Here is a 22,003-nt window from a genome sequence, read left to right as displayed (position 1 = left end):
AGTGAGATCGCGAAACGTCTTAAAATAGAAGGAGAGACCACTTTACCGGTCACTGTATGTGGCAAGGAGTATAAGTGGCAAGTGTCAGTTGTCCCAGATATTGAACCTCGTATGATTTTAGGAGTGGAAAATCTGCGTAAGATGGGAGCTGTATTAGAAATGCAACCCCAGGGAGTCCGATTACGGAGTAGGGAAGGGGAAGGTAGGTTATCAGTTGTCTCTGAGCAGGAGAAATTCGATAATTTTCTGGAAGAAGAAATCCGGAAATTCTCTTCACTCCCAGGACGGACCCATATCTTGAAACATAAAATAAAACTCCAGGAAGGAGTTGAACCCTTCAGACTTCGTCCCTATCCCAGGAACCCTATCATGCAAAAAGTGATCGATGAGGAAGTCGATACAATGCTTGAACAGGGAGTCATAGAACCCAGCTGTAGCTCGTGGAGTTCTCCTATCGTATTAGTAAAAAAATTGAATGGGAAAATAAGGTTTTGTATTGATTTTCGTAAACTTAATTCTGTGACTCATAGAGATGCTTACCCCCTCCCAATATGACTGGTATTTTAGACAGGCTTTGCGATGCTAAATATATATCTACTATTGATCTGAAGAGTGGTTATTGGCAAGTTCCGTTAGATGAGGAGAGTAAAGAATTGACTGCTTTCATAGTGCCGGGCAGAGGTCTATTTCAATTTAAAGTGATGCCTTTCGGCTTACACTCAGCTGGAGCTACCTTTCAACGTTTGCTAGATCAGGTGATAGGGCCTAAACTCGAACCATATGCGTTCGCGTACTTAGACGATGTGGTAGTATTAGGGGAGACTCTTGAATCCCATAGAGAACATCTCGCAGAGGTTTTCCAGAGGTTGAGAGACGCAGGTCTAATTATAAATAAAGATAAGTGCAATTTTCTGAAATCTGAGCTGAAATACTTAGGTCATATTGTGACAGAGCAAGGCCTCCGTACCGACCCGGAAACGATTAGGGCTGTTAGAGATTTCCCTACCCCGCAGCGTGTTAAATCTCTCAGGAGCTTCCTAGGGTTAGCCTCCTGGTACCGTAGGTTCGTCCCTAATTTTTCAGAGCTAGCAAATCCGTTACATCGTTTGTTAAAATTGAAGGTGAATTGGCAGTGGGGAGAAGAGGAGGAAACGGCATTTCAGAAAATCAAAGATGCTTTAACCTGTGCCCCAGTATTAACCTACCCTCATTTTGAGTTACCCTTTGTGATTCAGACCGATGCCTCCGACGAAGGGTTGGGAGCTGTCTTGACTCAGGAGATTAATGGTGAGGAGAAAGTTATTGCTTATGCGAGTAGGGGTTTAAGAGGTCCTGAAGTCCGATATACTACAACCGAGAAAGAGTGTCTAGCTGTGATATATGCCCTGAGAAAATTTAAGTCATATGTGGAAGGTTACGAAATTACTGTGATTACCGACCATCAGTCCTTGAAGTGGTTGCATGCCATTCCCCATCCCACTGGTCGTTTAGCACGATGGGTAATGGAAATGCAACAATATAATTTGAAAATAAAATATAGGAAAGGGAAGTTCAACATAGTCCCAGATGTACTCTCACGCACCCCCTGTAAGGAGGAGCTCACTTCGGGAGAAACGAACTCTGAGGGTGGGGTGGCCCCTATCGCTATTGGTCGAGAGAACGACGATAGCTGGGTAAAGAAAATTAAATCATTACTGATTGCAGACCCCGAGAAATTCCCCGACTATACAGTTAGAGATGGGTTGTTGTATAGACATATTTGGCCTAGGAGGCGGCTCCAGGAAGAGCAGAGTGCTGAGGGGTGGAAGCTTTGTGTCCCAGTGAGCTGTCGCTCTGAAGTTTTACAACAAAATCATAATGCTCCAACCGCGGGTCACTTTGGCATATATCGAACATATGACAAGATAGCGCGCCTATATTATTGGCCTGGTTTGTTTAATGATGTTGCCACCTATGTTCGGAGGTGTGATGACTGCCTTAAATTAAGGTAGAACAGAGGACCCCATATGGTCGCATGAAAAATCCCCGTAAATTGTTTCACCCTGGGAGACTGTCAGTACTGACTTAGTCGGCCCGTTACCCCGTTCCAAGTTAGGACACCGTTACATAGTCGTGTTTCAAGATCAGTTCACTAAGTGGACGGAAGTGGCCGCCCTATCTAAGGCAGATAGCGCAGGAGTCACGAAAGCTTTCCGTGAACTGATTGTCACACGGTATGGAGCACCTAGGATGCTCATTTGTGACAATGGAACCCAATACACTAGCAAGTATTTTCGCTCGTATTGTGAGGATAATGGCGTGAATGTGTTTTTCACCCCCCCATATTCTCCTAGTTGTAATCCTACTGAAAGAGTGAACCGTGTACTCAAAACTATGATACAAATCTTTGTAGGAGAGAACCACTCGGATTGGGACCGATATTTAAGAGAATTTTGTTTTGCGATGAATACAACTATTCATCAAGGCACCCAATATACTCCAGCTTATCTCAACTTCGGTAGGGAATTGAGGGCTCCAGGTGAGTCAGCATTCGAGTCTCAAGACGATCCACGTACGCAGGGTTTTGAAAGTAGTCAGGCCACGCTACAGAAAAATATTAAGGTATTAATTCAAACCAGGAAAATTGTAGTGGATAATTTGGATAAAGCATATAGGGATGCTAGCCGTTATTATAATCTTCGGAGGCGAGATGTTAAGCTATCCCCAGGTCAGTTGATATATAAGAGAGAACATTATTTATCTTCGGGGGTCGACCAGTTTGCCGCGAAGCTCGCTCCAAAGTTCTCAGGCCCTGGGAGGTGGTTGAGATATTGAGTCCTACAGTAGTGAAGGTTAAAGTAGCAGAGAATAAATCTGTGACTGTTCATGTGAAAGACATTAAGTTGTTACCCCCATGTGTAGAGGAGGAGGAGGGGGAATCTAGCTCTGAAGAACAGGCGACGCAAATTGCGTTGGTGGAGTGAAGTGCGGGTTGCCTATACTAGCCTTAGACGGCGCAAGGTGCGGGGGCAGCACTTCATTCAACTAGTTATTACGTTTCCCGTTAGATGCCGCGACAGGGTTGGTTCACTGGTTTCTTGCTCCTTCTCTCGTCGCATCGCATAAGACGTTCGAACCTTTTCTTTCAGGATATTTTTGTTATCTGTTTATTGTAGGGTTGCTTTTATCGCGTTCCCGATAATGATAATCTTGTCTTTCTACACTGTCGTTACCTGAATATTTTTGTATAAGCCCATCCAGTCGTCTTTCTATTGCTTCAGTAGTGCTTCGACTCTCTTAGCAGTATGGCGCCTCGTCTTGGTCTACTTGATCGCTTTTTATCCATCGCTGAAATGCGTTCACGTAATGTGAAAAGTAGGGAGGATGGTGTGTTGTTCCGAGTTTGAAGGTGCGACATTGGAACATGTCAGTGAGAGAGCGCCGCGGCGCTTTGTGCCGTATATCTACTGAAGCGCAGTGGGCGATTCCTATCGAAATCATGGGTGGGGTGGTGGTCGCTCTTGTGAACCGGTCCGACTCATCTGTATTACTCTTCGACCCTTGTCGGATAGCTGATACGACGCTTAGGGCTCGTATTTTGTGGCTTATTCATGATCATTCCATGTTGAAAAATTTGGTTTCAGCTCCAGCATTTCACTTCCGATTCCATCCGTTTTATCGCGATTCACTCTCTTATTCCGATGCTGTGTTATACATTATTTTCCATTTGAATAGGCATTTGTACGACTTGCCATATGCACTGTCAACACCGTTATCTGAAGTAGTGTCAGAGATCAGTCAGAGTATTCCAGAACTAGATATTTCGGAATTTTCCTCCTTTTGTTCTGCTGTCAATGTATTTCCGCCTGTCGGTTCGTCAGACTCTTCCCTGACATTTCCGTATCCTGAAGTGGTATCCCCTGTCCCAACCGAGAACGAGGACGAGCTACTAGCTGATCCGGAAGACGACTCAACAACAGTAGAAGTCAATGAGTTTGTTCGAGTGGACAGTCACCAGCAGTGTACCTCCTCCACGTCGTCATCTTCTTCATCTTCGACCACTTCTTCCCCGCCCGCATCACATCCCTTCTCTTCTTCCCCTCTGCCAGTAGCCCGTGTTCCCGAGGCTATTCCCCCCGTACCGTTTCAACTGATACACGAAGTCTTGACTAACCATAGAATGATTCCGGCGGAGGACATGGAATCAATATCATCGATCACTGGAGCAGCCGCGGAGGTTACCACGATGGATATAGAGTCATCTGCCCCCGCGTCGGCTATTTCAGCAGCGACACCGTCTACTTCCAGGACCTGAATCCCCCGATTTTCGACAGATCCCGCATTTTGTACAAACCTTACAATAAGCCAGGTGCTCGTAAGCGACGGGCCGGCCGTCCTAGGTTTAAAGTGCTCGGTCCCGACGGCAAGTGGAAGTGGATGAGAGTGCGACATTGATCTCATATTGTTTTCAATGAGGTATTAATTAGGAGGTTAGTTTTTTTTGGAAGAAGATTATTGTTGTTATTTTCCTTTCTTTGCTCCGTTCTTTTATATTCAGTACAGTCGTCGAAATTTCCTTTTAAATATTTTTCTTTATTACAGCTGCTGCTCCCAGATACATAGGAATTTCAGATTTATAGCTCTATGCCGTCCTCACCATAATCTTAAAACTCATGTCCATTTCTTTAGAGTAAGATACCGTTGACGTCGACTCTCTATTTCCAAATTTATTTTTTTCCCGGATATGACGTACTATTCCCCTGGACTTGACTTTCCTTTCTTTGTTGGTTGAACTTCATGGGACAATTCGGATGTGGTGTGGTTATACCCGGTATTCCCGACGTCGCCTTGTACCTTCAACGCCAATCCCCCCCCCCTCCTTAGTAGGAGTGGGGTGTCACAAAGTGAATTTTTGTGACGGATAGAGAGCCGTCGTCCAGCATAAAATTAGCGAAATTATTCTATTTTAGAATAGGAATAGGATCGTCTGCCAGATATATTTTGTTAGATTTGTAGTTGTGTATACATTATCACTATCGCCGTCAACCCCTTTAAATTAGCAGCATTCGTATCATCTAAACGATAAGCGGCTACCGAGTCGGGCCAGTATCGCTCTTCATGAAATTTCTGGAATAGAAATATTGTTTACCGGCCTGAATTAGTGTAGTAATTAGTATCAGTGTCGTCTTTAGCTGCACCCTTATCATCAGCACTAGTGGATTCAAACCCTGTCACATGACTAGTGGCGTGATCGTCTTTTCAGACTCCCATTGGTCAGCAAGCCCCTTTTCCCCCGCCTCCTAACTTTCGCGACCCGGTGTGGCTTCAAGGAGACCTGGGAGAGAGTCAGTTGTTCGGTGGTTGAGCGTGAGATCGGGTCGCGAATCTCCTCTCCTTACGACGTTACCGACACTAATTATTATTCTATCTTGTGTTAACGTAGAATATTGTAGGTCGAGTTCCGAACAACTCGGAGTTAGAATTCCCTTGTGGGTTTTTCTTTCTTGTCAGCTATTTTTTTCCCGAATTCGTATCACTGGGGGTGAACGAATTATTCTTGGTTTTGAAACCTGTAAGGGATCTCAAGTTTGAGCTACAAACAGTTGAGTGGGGAAATTTAGCTAGGCTTTTAAGCAAATTATTTTTGAGGGCTTAATTCTTAAGTCTCGACTCTGTCGCTTCACGACGTTTAAGTTTAGTGCGGGAATTGGTTTGCTATTCTCCGTATTTAATTCTGCAGTGATTCAGGTAACTGTATGTTAGGACTGGTCACTTGTGTGCATTTCCTCTTCTGTAATAAGGTAATCTCAGTTTTTAGGGATGTATTTTCCTTATTAATTTTCATGCTATAGAGTGGCCCTGTATTTTAAATTCGCTTAGCAGTTTCTGACTTGCTGTAATTCCAAGTAGGAAAAGCCCAATCCTTTTCCTAGAGAACTCAGGTGCAGCTTGAGCTCTTCCTCGCCGAAGTCCCCAGACTGCGGCATCCTTTCTCTTTCTCTCTCTTAACTTTCCCTATTCTATAATCCTTCTAGCTCTCAGGTACAGCTTGAGAACGTCCTTGTCGAAGTCACAGACTGCGACGCCTCCCGCTCTCAGGTGCAGCTTGAGAACGTCCTTGTTGAAGTCACAGACTGCGACGCTTCCCACTCTCAGGTGCAGCTTGAGAACGTCCTGTCGAAGTCACAGACTGCGACGCTTCCTGCTCTCAGGTGCAGCTTGAGAACGTCCTTGTCGAAGTCACAGACTGCGACGCTTCCCACTCTCAGGTGCAGCTTGAGAACGTCCTTGTCGAAGTTACAGACTGCGACGCTTCCTGCTCTCAGGTACAGCTTGAGAACGTCCTCGCCGAAGTCCCCAGACTGCGGCATCCTTCCTCTTACTTTCTCTTCACCTTCCCTATTCTATAATCCTTCTAGCTCTCAGGTACAGCTTGAGAACGTCCTTGTCGAAGTCACAGACTGCGACGCCTCCCGCTCTCAGGTGCAGCTTGAGAACGTCCTTGTTGAAGTCACAGACTGCGACGCTTCCCACTCTCAGGTGCAGCTTGAGAACGTCCTTGTCGAAGTCACAGACTGCGACGCTTCCTGCTCTCAGGTGCAGCTTGAGAACGTCCTTGTCGAAGTCACAGACTGCGACGCTTCCCACTCTCAGGTGCAGCTTGAGAACGTCCTTGTCGAAGTTACAGACTGCGACGCTTCCTGCTCTCAGGTACAGCTTGAGAACGTCCTCGCCGAAGTCCCCAGACTGCGGCATCCTTCCTCTTACTTTCTCTTCACCTTCCCTATTCTATAATCCTTCTAGCTCTCAGGTACAGCTTGAGAACGTCCTTGTCGAAGTCACAGACTGCGACGCTTCCCGCTCTCAGGTGCAGCTTGAGAACGTCCTTGTTGAAGTCACAGACTGCAACGTTTCCTGTTCTCAGGTACAGCTGGAGAACGTCCTTGTCGAAGTCACAGACTGCGACGCTTCCCGCTCTCAGGTACAGCCTGAGGACGCCCTTGCCGAAGTTCCCAGACTGCGGCATCCTCTCCTCCCTTCCTCTAATTTTTCCTGCCCTGTATATTGCGAGATCTCAGTTCCAGACTAGAGATCGTTCCCGTCGCGGTCCTCAGACCAGCGAGAAGCTTAGGAGAATCCTTGTAAGCCCTTCCCTATCCTCTCATAATAGTCGACATACTGACTATTAATTTAAAAGCGTTTCGGACGATTGAGAGTGATTCCCATACCCTTAAGGGCAGTTACAGATTGGCCCTTAATAATCGGCGCGCTGTCATCAGATCAGCGCGGAAATCCTGTTTAGCAGTTTCAGAATTGCTGAAAATCCTATCGCAGCTGCAGGCTCGCGATTCAGAAATCCGACACCCGAAACCTCATCCATTGAGCTTTAGTTATCATAAAATTGTAATCGATATACTGTACTTAGCTAGCAGGTTCAGCTTGCTGAGAGCTATATCGCGATTCACAGATCGCGAGTTATTGAACCAAACCCCATTAGTTACAGGAAGAACAATCCTATTAACGAATCTCCATTCCCCAGGCCCGATAAAATATTCCCTATACCTCTAACTCGGTATACCATATCCTGTACCTTATACCACTTGCACCTCTCCAATCATATTGATCTAATACCGGGTGCGCAGGTTCAGTCTGCACACCGACAGCCCGCAGTCTCAGATTGCGAAAACCGTAACAAAAATTCTATATCATTCCTTGTTAAACTCCATCCCGAGTTCCTCCACCTACAACCTTTATTCCGGGCTTGCAGGTACAGCTTTGCTCGCCGTCAACTCGCAGTTGGTTCAGACTGCGTACTACCTTTACAAATATAATTATTTGTGTGGATCTGATATCCGGATCCGTATCCTTGGTTAAGGTTACCTCAATTCTCCCTAACACCCAACCTGAATTCCAAGAGCCGAGGGCCGAATCGGCCAACAACGGCACGGGCACACACACTTCCCTTCAAATTAAATACCTCCCGCCAAGGCCAGAGGGTAAAGAATCAGGACAGGGGGAGAAGTGTAGGTCCAGTATCTCCACCAGTCAATACGGTCACCGACCCCGACCCATACCCGGCTGTAGCTAGTCCGCGTCGTAGCAATACTTCGCAATTATTAGAAAACCTAGAGGGTGGAATAGGTCATTCTAATAAGAATATTAAAAATATCCTCCCCACTAACTCTCTACCAAAACGTTAATTTCATTATTTAAACTAAGGATTTATTTATTAATGGAAATATGTGAAAGTTTTAATCAATATGAATATTTAAGAGAAAAAAAAACAGAAAATTGATAAGTAAATAATATATAGGTAGATAAGATCAAATAATGATTAATAAAATTAAGTAGGCTAAAAGTAGATCAGGGTAATCAACTTTCAGTAATATACAGCAGTATGCAGTGGATAATTGAAATAACATGAGTTTATATATATATATATATATATATATATATATATATATATATATATATATAAAATTCGTTCTATAACAGGTTTAAACTGTGGTTTAAACACAGGTTTTGACTGTGAATAGCCAATAGATTATAAAAAGCTGAATACTTTATTCTTTATCATATGTTCACTTCAACATGCTCAAGTTGATATATTTTCATCAGTTATATCATGCTGCTATTATTATGCTTTTCATAGCATTATTGCTTATTTTTTTACTTTATATTATATTCAGCGTATACAATTATTCATTTTACTGACTTTTGTAGTAGGCTATATAATAATATGATCTATATTATTTGCATATTGTATCTGTACCATATTACTGTTTTTTAGTAAAAATGTCTCCGATCTTCTTTGACCCAAATACAGACCCTTGAGGCCCATATATGTGATCAACAAATGGTTGTATACCAAGTTATATGCTTGTTTTGTTGAATAGAGAATTTAAATTTATTCCTAATATGTATAGAAAATTATTCATAAGCCATTATTATTCATTCAGCCAAGGTAGTAGACACACTGAAGCTGCAAAAACGGGCTGCTAGGATTATAACTGAAACGCATTGCACATTCTACACTTTAAAAGATGACCTGTCTCAAATAATATCTGGCTAATTTGCCAGTAAGTCGAAGAGCAAGGCCTTAGATGTTAATCAAAGGTTAGTAATCTTGATTGCTACCATCTTGATAAATAGGTGTTTTTGTTGTTTGACTTTTATTGTGACAATGACGCCATCGATCCCACAAGTGATGGTAATGGATGAAGAAGAAGGTATAAGGTATTAAAATGATTAGAAAAGAAAAATAAGTAAAACCTTGATCGATTTCTCTCCGAAATTCAGTTAGACGAAATGGTTAAGTCCGAAATGACTGTACTAAATGACATAAAAAAAACTCAAAAAAAATTTGTCAACAGCTGAATATCAATATACTGTTATCCTCTTTTAATTCAGGATACATGTCTTCCAGAGCAGTAAAAAAAACCCACTACAGAAATTACTTTCCTTTAACTGACAAACATATCCTTGAGTTGGCAAAAGTAGCTGTTCTTACTGCCCCAAATTCTACCTTAGTAGAACTTACTTTTTTTTTTACTTCCTAGGTCCTCCCGACGGTCGTGTGTCCGTGGAGTCGTCATAGTTGTCCCGGTTAGTCCAGGTGTGTAGCAGTGTGTTCCCCAACATACTCTGCTACTGAGTAATAGGGTCTTGTCAGCAGGTACATCTTCAGTGTTCTTGGGAATGTCCCAGTATTGACCATTGATTTTACATGCAGCGGGAGCAGATTGAAGAAGAAAGCCCCAGTGTAGGCTGGTGATTTTGCAGTCTTAGTGAGTCTGTGTTGGGGAAGATCAATATTATTCTGGTTCGGGTGCTGTAGGTGTGTTGTCCGCATCTCAGCCTGGGGTTTGTTTTACCACCGCTAGTACTGTTTCCATGATATATAGTGAGATCACTGTCAGGATATTATACTGCACAAAGAAGCCCTTACAGTGATCCAACATATTTCTTCTCAGTATAGTGCGTATAGCTCTCTTCTGTATACACAGTACTCTGTTGAGGTTTGCTATTGTTGCCGATCCCCATGCAACAATGCCGTATTTGAGATGAGATGAAAATAGGGCATGGTAGGATGTAAATGCTGTCTTCTCATCTGTTATATTGCGTATTCTGCGGATCACATACACTGCTGAAGATAGTTTTTTACACAGGTGATCTATGTGGTTTTGCCAGGTGAGATTTTTGTCCACTAGAATTCCGAGGAATTTTGTATTGTCGGCCTCCATTATTTCTCCATTCAGGGGTTCATGTTGTTGATTTCTATTTGTGAATGTAATACAGACTGTTTTTGTAGTGTTGATGGTAAGGTTTAATTTATTGCAGATTCCTTTAATTTCATTGAATGTAGAATCGATTACTTCATTTTTAGACATTCCTTGCTAGTGGGCATAAGTATTGTTGTGTCATCTGCAAACAAAATGCATTTTTTATCAGGTTGTAATTCCTTAGAAAAGTCGTTATATAAATGAGGAATAGCAGGGGGCCCAGTATCGATCCCTGTGGTACGCCTTTAGTGACTGCTTGTATGGATCATCTATAGTTGATTACATTGCTATTGATTTTATGTTCTACTTCAACATATTGTTGCCGGTTTGTGAGGTAGTTTTCTAGCCAGGCAAGTGCATTTCCTACAATTTTTAGTTTTTTGAGTTTGCTTTTTAGTATGTTGAAGTCTATTGTATCAAATGCCTTTTGTAGATCAATAAAGAGTCCACAGGGGGTTTTATGTTCTTCCCACATTTTTGTAATCTCATTGTGTAAATTTGATATTGCAGTCATTGTGCCGAGGTTCTTTCTGAATCCATGCTGCTGTTTCACAAGTAAATTGTTGTCTTCAAGATGGGATATTATTTGATTATAGGCTGCTCTTTCGATTATTTTTGATGGTGTAGGCAGATTAGCAATCGGTCTGTAATTCCTGGGATCAGTTTTGTCACCTTTTTTCAGTTAGGATAAATCTTGCCACTTTCATGTATGATGGAAATTTTGCTTGTCTTATAGATGAGTTTGCAATGTCAAGAAGTGGCTTTTTCAACTCGTCCTTGCAATACTTCATTATTTTTCCTGTAATCTCATCATATCCAGCTGAGTTACTTGGTTTTAGGTTGTCAAGAAGGCAGTCAATGTCTGATTCTGAAATGTGGAGAAATCACTGAATAATGGAGCATCAAGCATCTCATCCTCACTATCTAATGCGTGCATATTTGACTTTGGTGGCGGTTGTGTGAATAAAGAATTGAAGATATCACTAATATGCTTGGGGTTTACTATTTTTCCTTTTCCCAGTTCAGCACTAGGTTGTCCTGTACTCCTAGCTTGTTTTTGTTTCTTTCATTATTGATAATCTTCCAGAGAATTTTTGGTTTATTATTAGTCTTTTCAATTCTACTTCTCATCTGCTGCACTTTCTTCTCTCTCACTTCAGTGTCATAGGCCTTCTTTAAAGTAGAGCATTTTCTTTATCTTCCAGAGAGCCTGTTGCCAAGTACTGGTTATTTGCTTGGAGTAGTTTGTGTCTCAATGTCAATGTGTTATTGTCCCAAAAGATATTTTTTTCGGATGTAGTAATTTTTTTTAATTCTCGAGGCATTGCACTATCCATACTTATCCGCATTATCTTCAGAAAGTTATTATATTTGTCATCTACTTGTGGAGAGTTTGTCACCCTTGTCCAGTCAGCTTGCTGAAGCAAAGTCTTTAGTTGATTTAGATTTTCTGTGGAGAAGTTTCGGGTGTGTTTATATATAGCATTTTCATATTCCACCGTACTAGTTACTTTGCAGATGACAGTGTGATGGTCGGAAATTTGGTTTGGGTATGCTTTAGTTTCTATTGTTTTTGTGTCCATATTGTGATAACATCCGTCAATGCTAGTGGTTGAGTTTTGAGTGATTCTTGTGGCAGGCATCCTGTAGATTTGGCAGCCATGCTGTGTCAAGATATTTTCTAGGTCCTTACAGATTTGGCTCTCTGGTTTTAGAGTGTCTATGTTGGTGTCTCCAAGGACAACAATCTTGAAGCGCTTTCCAGAGTATTTTTGAAGTAGACTTCCAAGTCTGGATAGGAATTCATCTTCTGTTCTGGGGTATGGAGATCGATAGGTGCCAATAATGATTAGGTTCATCTGCCTCATCCGTACTTTCACCACCACTGTTTCAAAAAGCTGTTCTGCAGGTGCATGTGACTGGTCTAAGTTTACTTTCTCCATGTTCAGTTGAAGGTTGCTTCTTTTATACATGGCAATGCCGCCCCAGAGAAGAGTTTTACGACAATAGTTTGCTATAAGAGTGTAGCCAGCAATATTGGTGTGTAGTAGGTCTTCCTCTCTGAGTCCATGCTCCGAAAGAACAACGATATCAGGGTGAACAGACTCAGATCCATGCTCATCCTCTCCATATGGAGTGGATTGTTGATTTTTTCTGTGTTCCTTGGTATGTGGAGTGTGGTTCAATGCTGTTTGTGGCTACAATGAATCACGCCGGACTGCCATACTGTAGCTGGGTCTAGCCTGGAAGTTTTCTTTCAGTGGCATCTTTTTCGGTTCCATAACTCTTACTATACTGTCGGCCAGTACATGTGTTCCTTCTTTGTTCAAATTTACAATTAGAACAAGTTCAACATTCACCAGTACGGTAACCAATAATTAAATGATTATGTTGAGTGCCCTAACAAGGTACAGAGGCTACTTTTTCAAGAGGGCACTGAACAGTTGAAAACATTAGTAAAATAAAATGTACTCTTATAACGCTAAAGATGGCGCTCCAGTGGTACCTACATGCATCCTACATGTAAGGACTTTGATTAAGTTGAAACTTGATGCATTCCTATTAATGATTGACATACTAACCAACTGATAAAATAATAAAGAGTTGAAAAAAACAAAGTATATCTACCTGGCCGTTTTAAAATACTGTTCAGAGCATGATGACCCAAAGCGCTTCTATCTCTAACTGCAAACTTCCTCTTCAAAGGATTCTCTTCAATGTTGGAGTCATAATCATTCTTAACCTGAACTGTCTTAGGAGCGAATCCGAACTCGCCAGTATCCTGTCAACAGATGGACGTCAAATTTACAAATTCACAGCTGAATAACTATGCTAACTTGACTAAGCAGAAGGTGAAGCATAGATCATAATTATAAACAAATTCTAATCGATTTTGTAGTGGTGGGGGGGGGGGGAGACTCTTACGGGTGACCTCACCGATAGAAGTTATGCACTCAGCATAATTATTTCAAATTCAACAATAGATTTTTTGAACAAAGAGAGGGGTTGGCAATGGGGTCACCCCTCTCACCACTCCTAGCTGAATTATTTATGGATAAGTTAGAAAGTAGAATCATTGAAAATAGTAATTTCAAAGATAAAATTGTGTACTGGTTTCGATATGTTGATATTATTTGCTTATGGAAAGGAAGTAACAGACAACTAGACAATTTTCTTTCCTATCTGAATGGATTACATCAGAGTATAAAATTCACTGTAGAGGTAGAACAGGATTGTGTATTGAATTTTCTAGATTTAAGAATAGATCATAGCACTGGTTTTCACAAGTTTTCTATTTTCAGAAAACCAACCCATACTGATGTTATCATTCCTCTTCATTCTTGTCATCCTATTTCTCACAAACTTGCTGCTTTCAATAGCATGGTCTATAGAGCACTAACAATACCTATGAGCAATCATGATTTTGATATTGAGATCACTAAAATTAAACAGATAGCTGTCACAAATGGGTATGAAGAAAGTATGGTGGACAGATTATTGGGTAAAATTAATAGACAAATTTCAATCAATTCTAGCCTTGTAGGCTCAAACTGTGAGGAGAAGACTTGGATAACAATCCCATATTCAGGCCTTGTATCTGATAAGATAGGTAGGGAATTGAAGAGGAATGGATTTCATGTTGCTTTCAAGACCAAACCGATTTTAAATAGTCTATTTAGCTGGAGTAAAGACACAATTGATATTTGGGATAAAAGCGGGGTGTACAAACTTAAATGTGATGATTGTAATGCTTGTTACGTGGGTGAGACTGGTAGAAGTTTCAAAAGTAGAATTAAAGAACACATCAGAGATTTTCGTCGTCTGTGGATAGTAAAAAAGTGAGTGAGCGATTGAGTATGTGAAAAATCAAAATATCGCATCCCCGAAATTCATAAGGTGACGTATAGCCAGCTGTGAAATATAAACACGATCATTTTAAAGAATAATTGTTTTGTCACAGTCTACTATAGATAGAGTATATCTAAAGTAAGCCATGATTCTATTTATCAATAAATAAAAAGAACGAGCGAAGCTCGGTGCCCTGATATTATAATATAATTTTAATTAAATGATAATAATAATTATCTCCTACATGATTATTAAAAGCCAATGATTATAATAATAATCAACAAATGTTGCATTAAGTTTCTGTCTAATTTTAGAATAATTGTCGAAGCATTAAGTTAGAATTTTCCGTGTTTCTACGCTCTAGAAGTTGTTTATAACCCAAATCGCTAAATATGGTAAGAAATCTTGCCAAAAGCCAAGAGTCGCCATTTTGTTTATCAATTTTATGTGAGGTCTTTTAGGTCTGTTCAGAGTGATATCTATTGAAACTTTGCCCGATGCCAAGACATTGGTTGGATAGAAGCATGTACGGAAAAATGTGAATAGAACTGCAGTTATTATGTGTGATGCTAATTCGAGAAATAGCTAAATGGGTTTCGGCAAACGACTGTGCAATGACCAACAATTTATGTCAGTGATTTTAATCTATGTCTCACATAGTTATGTTTGATTTTATGTAACGACTCTGAAACCGGGCATGAGACCGCTAGAATTCGGAACGTCTGACTTGAATTGAGTTCAGTAGGCTAAGCCTATAGGCTACTAAATTGGAATAAGTACCTCATCATCCATAAAATCTTCTGGTTTTTGACCTTGGTTATCAGCTCTCTTGGCACGTGATGATTTGAATGAAGATGGAGTCCATCCTTCAACAGATCCAACTGTATTGAAAAATCCAGCAGAAAACCCTCCTGTAAAAGCTCCATGAAAACGTTGTCGTCCTTGTTTATCCTTAACAGTTTGATCAGCAATTGTTTTAGGCCGTTTTCTTGCAACAATTTCATCTGTAGAAAAAATTAAAGTTCATTCAAGTTGATGAAAACATAAAATGATTACATTCTTCTAATAGCATTGATAGAAATTGGTTTTCATTGTTACAATCCCAATGCTAGGAAAATCATTCTACATAGTAATTATTAGTTAATGCTGGTCTAGCACGGTATTGATATTACTATTAAATTAGTTCTGTCACTTTGTCAAGTCCGTCTGTTTCCACAACTTGTAGAGCGCGCATCACCTGTAACTTTTAACTATCTTTATAAGTGTGTTAAATAAATAATTACTAAAAACCAGTTTGGTTATTCCAGTTTCTTAACTATTAATAATAGTACCGCACTTAAAAAATGCTTCATCAACCTTCCCAAACAAAACTTTGTTCTATAAAACTGATTAATTTATAAAATAAACTTTATTCAATAAAACTGATTGAAAATAAAAACATTTTATGAAGGAGCACTGGATGATCATCTTATCATCATACCTACAAGAGAATTGTAGGTTGATAAGAAAGTATTGTAGTTTAATTTGTTATAGTTTTAAAATCACCATAGTCAAGGGTAATTGGATAAATATATTATTTAATGTAGTTGTAATTGTAAGTTAAGCTGCGTTTACACTGTGTAACTTTGTTATAAAACTTTGTTATATGTAACTTTTGTTCGAAAAATAAGTTATAAAACTTTTGTTATACAACAAAAGTTTGATTGACAAAAAGGAATTTGTAACATGTTATAAAACAAAAGCAAGTTTGTGGGTCTCTACAGTAACTATATTACTCAAAGTATGGATATTGACTGTCACGTGGTACAAATCCGCCATTAAGATTATAAACAAACTTTATAGTCCTGTCTTATTTATTAATTTTTTTGGAAATATATTGTAAATTTGAAACTTATCACTTCTTTTACCGATTGGAAACGTATTTTGAACTTCCGATGAGTTTGGTATGAAATTTTCGAAGGAAAACTGATTATACTTTGATATAGATCAATAAAGTTTATTTAAATAACATTAATAACGCTTAAAACATCAATTTTTCTTCCCTTGGGCGCGCATAAGTAGGGTACACCTCCTCGGATGTCATTGTACCACACAGCTCATTCTTCTCGGCTGGTCAAGGCGGTTCAAAAAAATGCTTCATGAGTATTCATGAGTCGAATTCGATCGAAAAATATGAAATTCATCCCTGAGTGTAGATTAACCAGTACTTCAATACACAAAGAAATGACAAATCAAACCTATGTATCTCGGTAACCCATTATTATAAAAAAGACTTGATCTTAAATTTTAAAATTAAATTTGAATTTTTTCCTACCAGTTTTAGTTGCTGCACACGAAGAATATAATCGTAATGTAAGATTCGATCGTAAAAAATCAAGAAATCGATGATACTTTTCTCATAAATTAACGGTCTAGGCAGTTCTATGATAGGGAACAGTGATTCAAGATGAATTTTAGGCAATAATTATGAGCTCGTAGAGGATGAATTGTCCACAATTTGGAATCAATCATGAGTTTCTATGATGTAGCAGACTCTTGATTAACAGAAAAATCGCGAAAAAAATGAAAAACTGGAATCGCTCTTTTTAAAATCGGTTGTAACTGACTAATAATACTGGAATCGAGAGTATTCTTTATTGTAGTGGAAAGAGGAAATACTTTTCCACATTTTGAAATTTTATCCGAGGTATTTCACAATATGCAGCTTTAAATAAGAAAATTTGTAATTTTTTTGTGAATTGAAATACTGTTTAAAGTACACTCAAGGATAAATTTCTCTATTTGTTGGTCGAATTTCACATATAATGCATGATTTGGAACCGCCTTGACATGCTGAGAAGAATGAGCTGAGGTACAATGAGATCTGATCATTGTGTCAAAGTCAAAAGTTATGAGTGTTTGAAATTTTGATTCTTGAGGTGTCCTTATACGCGCCTCTCCACTAAATTAAGAGCATATTATAACGGGTGATTCTCATAGAACATGATCTAATGAACTTATATCATGGTGCGAAATCTGAATGTGATGACAATGGAGTTGCTGATGATGAATGAAGTTAAAACTCAGGTGTTTTCCAAAATACAAGGATCATTGTTGTCAGGTTTACCTGGAAATCTATATATAAGATAGAGCCTGTAGAGCACAAAACTATGCTCAGAGGAATCTTAAATTATACATTTAAATGGTGACAATCGGAAGATATTGTAGATCAAAAATTAAAATTCATCAAAATGATTTTTTTTCTAATTTTACTTATTTTTGAAAAATTGTAAGTCAGTACTCATTGAGGATAGAAAGTTCCGAATAATCTTATTTTATTAGTTGTTTAATAATCTAAATAAAAGGCGGAACAAATTTTTCTGATCGATTACAAGATTTGGCGGAAATAACATAAAAAAGACTGGAAAATGGACCGAAAATACAAGGTTTTTGGGCGACTCTGTATCTAGCACAAGGAAATTTATGTACCCAAACAATATATTGAAAATCAGAACTACAATATAAAATGCAAGAATAAATAATGTATATTTAAAGTACTGTAGTTGCAGAAATAAGTATCATGACTTTAGCATTTAAATGAACAAGATCAAAAATCTAATCAATTTCAACTAATAAAGCTCTCAAAATGCTGTTTTCGATTAAAAACCTCAACAATTTTCAGGTGGGGGGTCCCCTGGACGCCGCTCCCAGGTCAGGGGCCTGGATCCGCGCCTGTAAGCAGCTGATGATTCAGCTACTTCCCCCACCACCTATTTCAACTCCATTCTATAACTTGAAACATGTTATAAGTAGTAAAACGTTCTTACATGTAACATGTAACAAAAAGTAGATGTAGAAACTAACATCCAAAAAATAGCCTCAGATGAGCAGGATCAAGTGAGACATGAACCACTAAAAGTCATAAAAAAGTCCGACCAAAGTAATCACTCCCCCACATTAACAGCAGAAAAAACTTTACTCTCCATAAAAGAAAAGGCAAAAACTCACAATCTAACATTCACAAAAGCTGACAAAGGAAACAGAATGGTTATAATCCACAATGATGATCTGAACAAAAAAATAGATGAATTTATCCTGGAAAATAATATAAAGCAAATCCAGAAAGACCCAACAACAAGACATCAGAATGAAATTAAACTAGCTATAAACAGAACAAAACACATTCTCAAAGAAAATGGAAAAAGATATTTAAAAGAAATTCACCCTTCTGCACCTACTCTCCAAGCACTTCCCAAACTCCACAAAGAGAACACACCAGTAAGACCTATCATAGACTACAAAAGAGCTCCAGCATACAAATTAGCTAAACAAATGGATTCACAAGTAAGTAAAAAATCATTTATTGGATTAGATATGTTGATGACAAAATACTACTCTACAAAGGAAATGCCAGACAATGTGATCAACTCCTCTCAGAATTGAACAAAATACACAAAAACATACATTTCACTGCAGAATATGAAACCAACAATGCCCTAAACTTTCTGGACCTCTCCATATCAAAACAGGACAACAAACCAAGATTTTGTTTTTTCAGAAAGCCCACAATGACAGATACACTCATACATGAAACATCAAATCATCCACCACAACACAAACTTGCTGCCTTTAACTCCATGAAACATAGACTAAAAAGCATTCCACTTACAAAAGAAGATTACCAGAAAGAATTGAACTCTATAAAATATCTGGCACAAAACAATGGCTACTCATCCAATGTAATAGACAAAATTCTTCATAAAATGAAAAACAAGAAACAGAAACCCCCAAATCCCAACAAATATGTCACACTAACATATTTCAATCAAAAATCACAATCCATAGCAAACTTATTCAAAAAATCAGGCTACAAAACAGCATTTAGAACCAACAACAACAACTTGAAAACCCAACTAAAAACACGAAAAATAGACAGCTCACAATTTAAAAAGACAGGAATTTATAAACTAAAATGTAATACATGCCCAAAATTCTACTGGGTGATTACAAATGAAATAGACAACTTCAATAGCCTGTACAAAATTAAACTGGTGTATTTCAACATAGTAAGTGATATAGGTTTGTAGGGCATTTCTTAAAGTTTATGTTGGTAGAACTGTTGCTGGCTATTGTTGGCTGCTCCGTGTTACAACAGCCAGTTTAGTTTAGCAATATGGCCGCTACTCAAGTGGAGAAACCTTATTGTGTTCTTGAATTAGCCAAAACAAACTCTGTTACTGTTGTGCAGCGTCATTTCAGAACAAAATACGGTAAACCACCACAACAAGGCAATCAATTTATGACTGGTATGAACGTTTTGAAAGCAGTGGATGTGTGTGTAAGAAGAAGAGTTACAGAAGAAAAAAATTGATAGTGTTCGTGATGTTTTTGTACGAAGTCCAGGAAAATCGACTAGATCAGCGAGTTTAGAATTGCAAATTCCTCAACCTACTGTGTGGAAAATTCTGCGGAAACGTTTGAAAATGACACCTTATAAATTGCAGTTAGTACAAAGTTTAAATTGCAACATTGTCTTGAAAATGACGACACATTGTTTAATCGCCTAATTTTCAGTGATGAATGCACTTTTCACATTAGTGGAAAAGTTAACAGACATAATGTATGAGTATGGGGAACAGAAAACCCAAGAGAGACTGTACAGCACGCGATTCTCCTAAAGTGAACGTGTTTTGCGCTTTATCTTGTGAAAAGGTTTACGGGCCTTTCTTCTTCCAAGAACCATCAGTAACCGGAAGAATTTATCTGGACATGTTAACCGAATGGTTAATGCCTCAACTCCATGAAGATAGTTGTAACTTCATTTTTGTACAAGATGGAGCTCCGCCTCACTGGTACTCAGACGTCAGAGGGTATCTGGATGAACATCTTCCTAGACGATGGATCGGCCGTGCAAGTGAGGAAAACGTTGTGTTTCAGCCGTGGCCACTTCGTAGTCCGGACCTAACGCCCTGCGACTTTTTCTTGTGGGGCTATGTAAAAGACAGAGTTTTCGTACCACCGCTTCCTGTTGATATCGATGATCTTAAACAACGAATCACAAATGCTCTTGCCACAGTTAACCGTGAGATGACCGTGTGGTCAGAATTTGACTATCGTGTTGATATCTGTCGTGTTGCAAATGGTGCACACATTGAACATCTGTAAATTTTCAATAAAAACTTCAAGAATTCTTTTATGTAATCATGTAAGTAATGATCTAAACTTTTAAATAATAAATTCTCTACAAGCTATTCAAACTGTCTATTTCATTTGTAATCACCCGGTATATTGGACAGACCGGCCGTAACTTCAAAATAAGATACAATGAGCACATAAAAGCAGTAAATTCAAATTCAGAATCTACATATGCAGAACATTTAATAGCCACAGGACACAATCACAAATACATACACACAGATATCGAAATCCTACACATTCTTCAAAAAAGCCAGTGACTCAACACACTAGAACAATACGAAATTTTCAAACACCTCCACTATGACAAATCCAATTTATTAAATGATCAACTTAACTTCAAATCAAATGTAATATTTTCCCACATTTTGGCCACACAGTCCAAACCATAAGAGCAAGCGCCCCTGGTGTCAGGCTGATGAAGCTCCTCTTCAGGAGTGAAATGCATTCCTCAAGACTCCAAAAAAAAGTATTTTCTCCTAAGTGTTTTCTCAAATATTTACTAGTAACACATTGTCAGAACATCAACAAAGTTAAAAAGTTATACTTTTTCTTTGATTTTTACCGACGTCGTGCGGGAAAGGAAAACTTGTTACAAAACACGAAGTTACATGTAATAAGTTACATGAATTTATAACATTTTTGTTATAGTTGTTATATAACCATAACGTTTTATAATAAAGTTTCACAGTTTAAACGTAGCTAAAGGGAAAACTTGTTATATATAACACGAAATTATGTTTTAAACACGAAGTTAAAAACATGTAACAAGTTAAATGAATTCATAACATTTTTGTTAAAGTTGTTATATAACAACCAATGTTTTATAACAAAGTTACACAGTGTAAACGCAGCTTAATGATTACATTGTATTACCTTCATCAAGTTCCCTGCGAGTTCCATAGGTCACAAAATCCTCATCAGAGTCGGAATCCATTTTATTTCAACTTAAAAAGCTTAAAAGTAGCATACACTGAACCTGAATCCTAATCAATAATTATTTAGTTATTGATTTAAAAATGTTGTTGGAAACGTCAATCAACAACATTTTATTGAGGTTAGATTTACTTTTCTATTCCCCTGAGAACAATCGATACCTAAATATCGATATCTCATTCTCTTCTCTATAGTCGACAGTCGAACGAAATCGAGTAAGTTAAAGCTATCGATGTTTTAATTTGATTTGTGTTGTAATTATTGTCATTATTACGCTGGGAAGTCTAGCCTCTGTAGCCAACATCTACTACCAAATCCGCCCATATTGACGTCACAACCAAGCTAACAATAATGTATTGTTCAACAACAATGTAAGTTAAACACCACAAACACTTACACAACAAACTGTTGTGACGTCAACGTGGGCGAATTAGGCAGCAGAGATGTTGGCTTCAACGACTTTTAGTATGAATATACATTTGGCCGTGTCTACTCTAAATGGTCTAAGTTATAGATTAGACACGCTGGGTGGCTGGAAAGTCTAGCCTCTAAAGCCAACATCCTTAGACCATTTATAGAATGGACACGCTGGGAAGCCTAGCCTCTGAAGCCAACATCTAACTGCCAAATCCTCCCACCTTGACGTCACAACCAAGCTATCAACAATGCATTGAATAACAACAATGTAAGTTAAACACCACAAACACCTAAGGAACCATTGATATAATATAGTATATTCTCTATATCAATGTATATAGATATTCTCTATATCAATGTAAGGA

The 22,003-nt window shown here is 38.8% G+C and overlaps 1 protein-coding gene across 1 annotated transcript in view; it reads right to left on the bottom strand.

The window, feature by feature from the left end:
• Window positions 1-21,725, bottom strand: part of LOC111046666 (G patch domain-containing protein 1) — a 55,871-nt gene extending 34,146 nt beyond the window's left edge. Inside the window, exons 1-4 of the mRNA XM_039429504.1 lie at window positions 21,162-21,725; window positions 14,892-15,115; window positions 12,891-13,044; window positions 11,774-12,450 (exon numbers count right to left, since the gene is read on the bottom strand). Coding sequence (XP_039285438.1) covers window positions 11,774-12,450; window positions 12,891-13,044; window positions 14,892-15,115; window positions 21,162-21,222 — 1,116 coding nt within the window. The 5' untranslated portion in view covers window positions 21,223-21,725. The remainder of the gene's footprint in view (window positions 1-11,773; window positions 12,451-12,890; window positions 13,045-14,891; window positions 15,116-21,161) is intronic.
• Window positions 21,726-22,003: the final 278 nt, after the last annotated feature.

Source organism: Nilaparvata lugens, chromosome 5, assembly GCF_014356525.2.
Source record: "Nilaparvata lugens isolate BPH chromosome 5, ASM1435652v1, whole genome shotgun sequence".
Classification (NCBI taxonomy): domain Eukaryota; kingdom Metazoa; phylum Arthropoda; class Insecta; order Hemiptera; family Delphacidae; genus Nilaparvata; species Nilaparvata lugens.
Note: the sequence above shows the minus strand (reverse complement) of the source record. Positions and strands in the feature narration are given on the sequence as shown.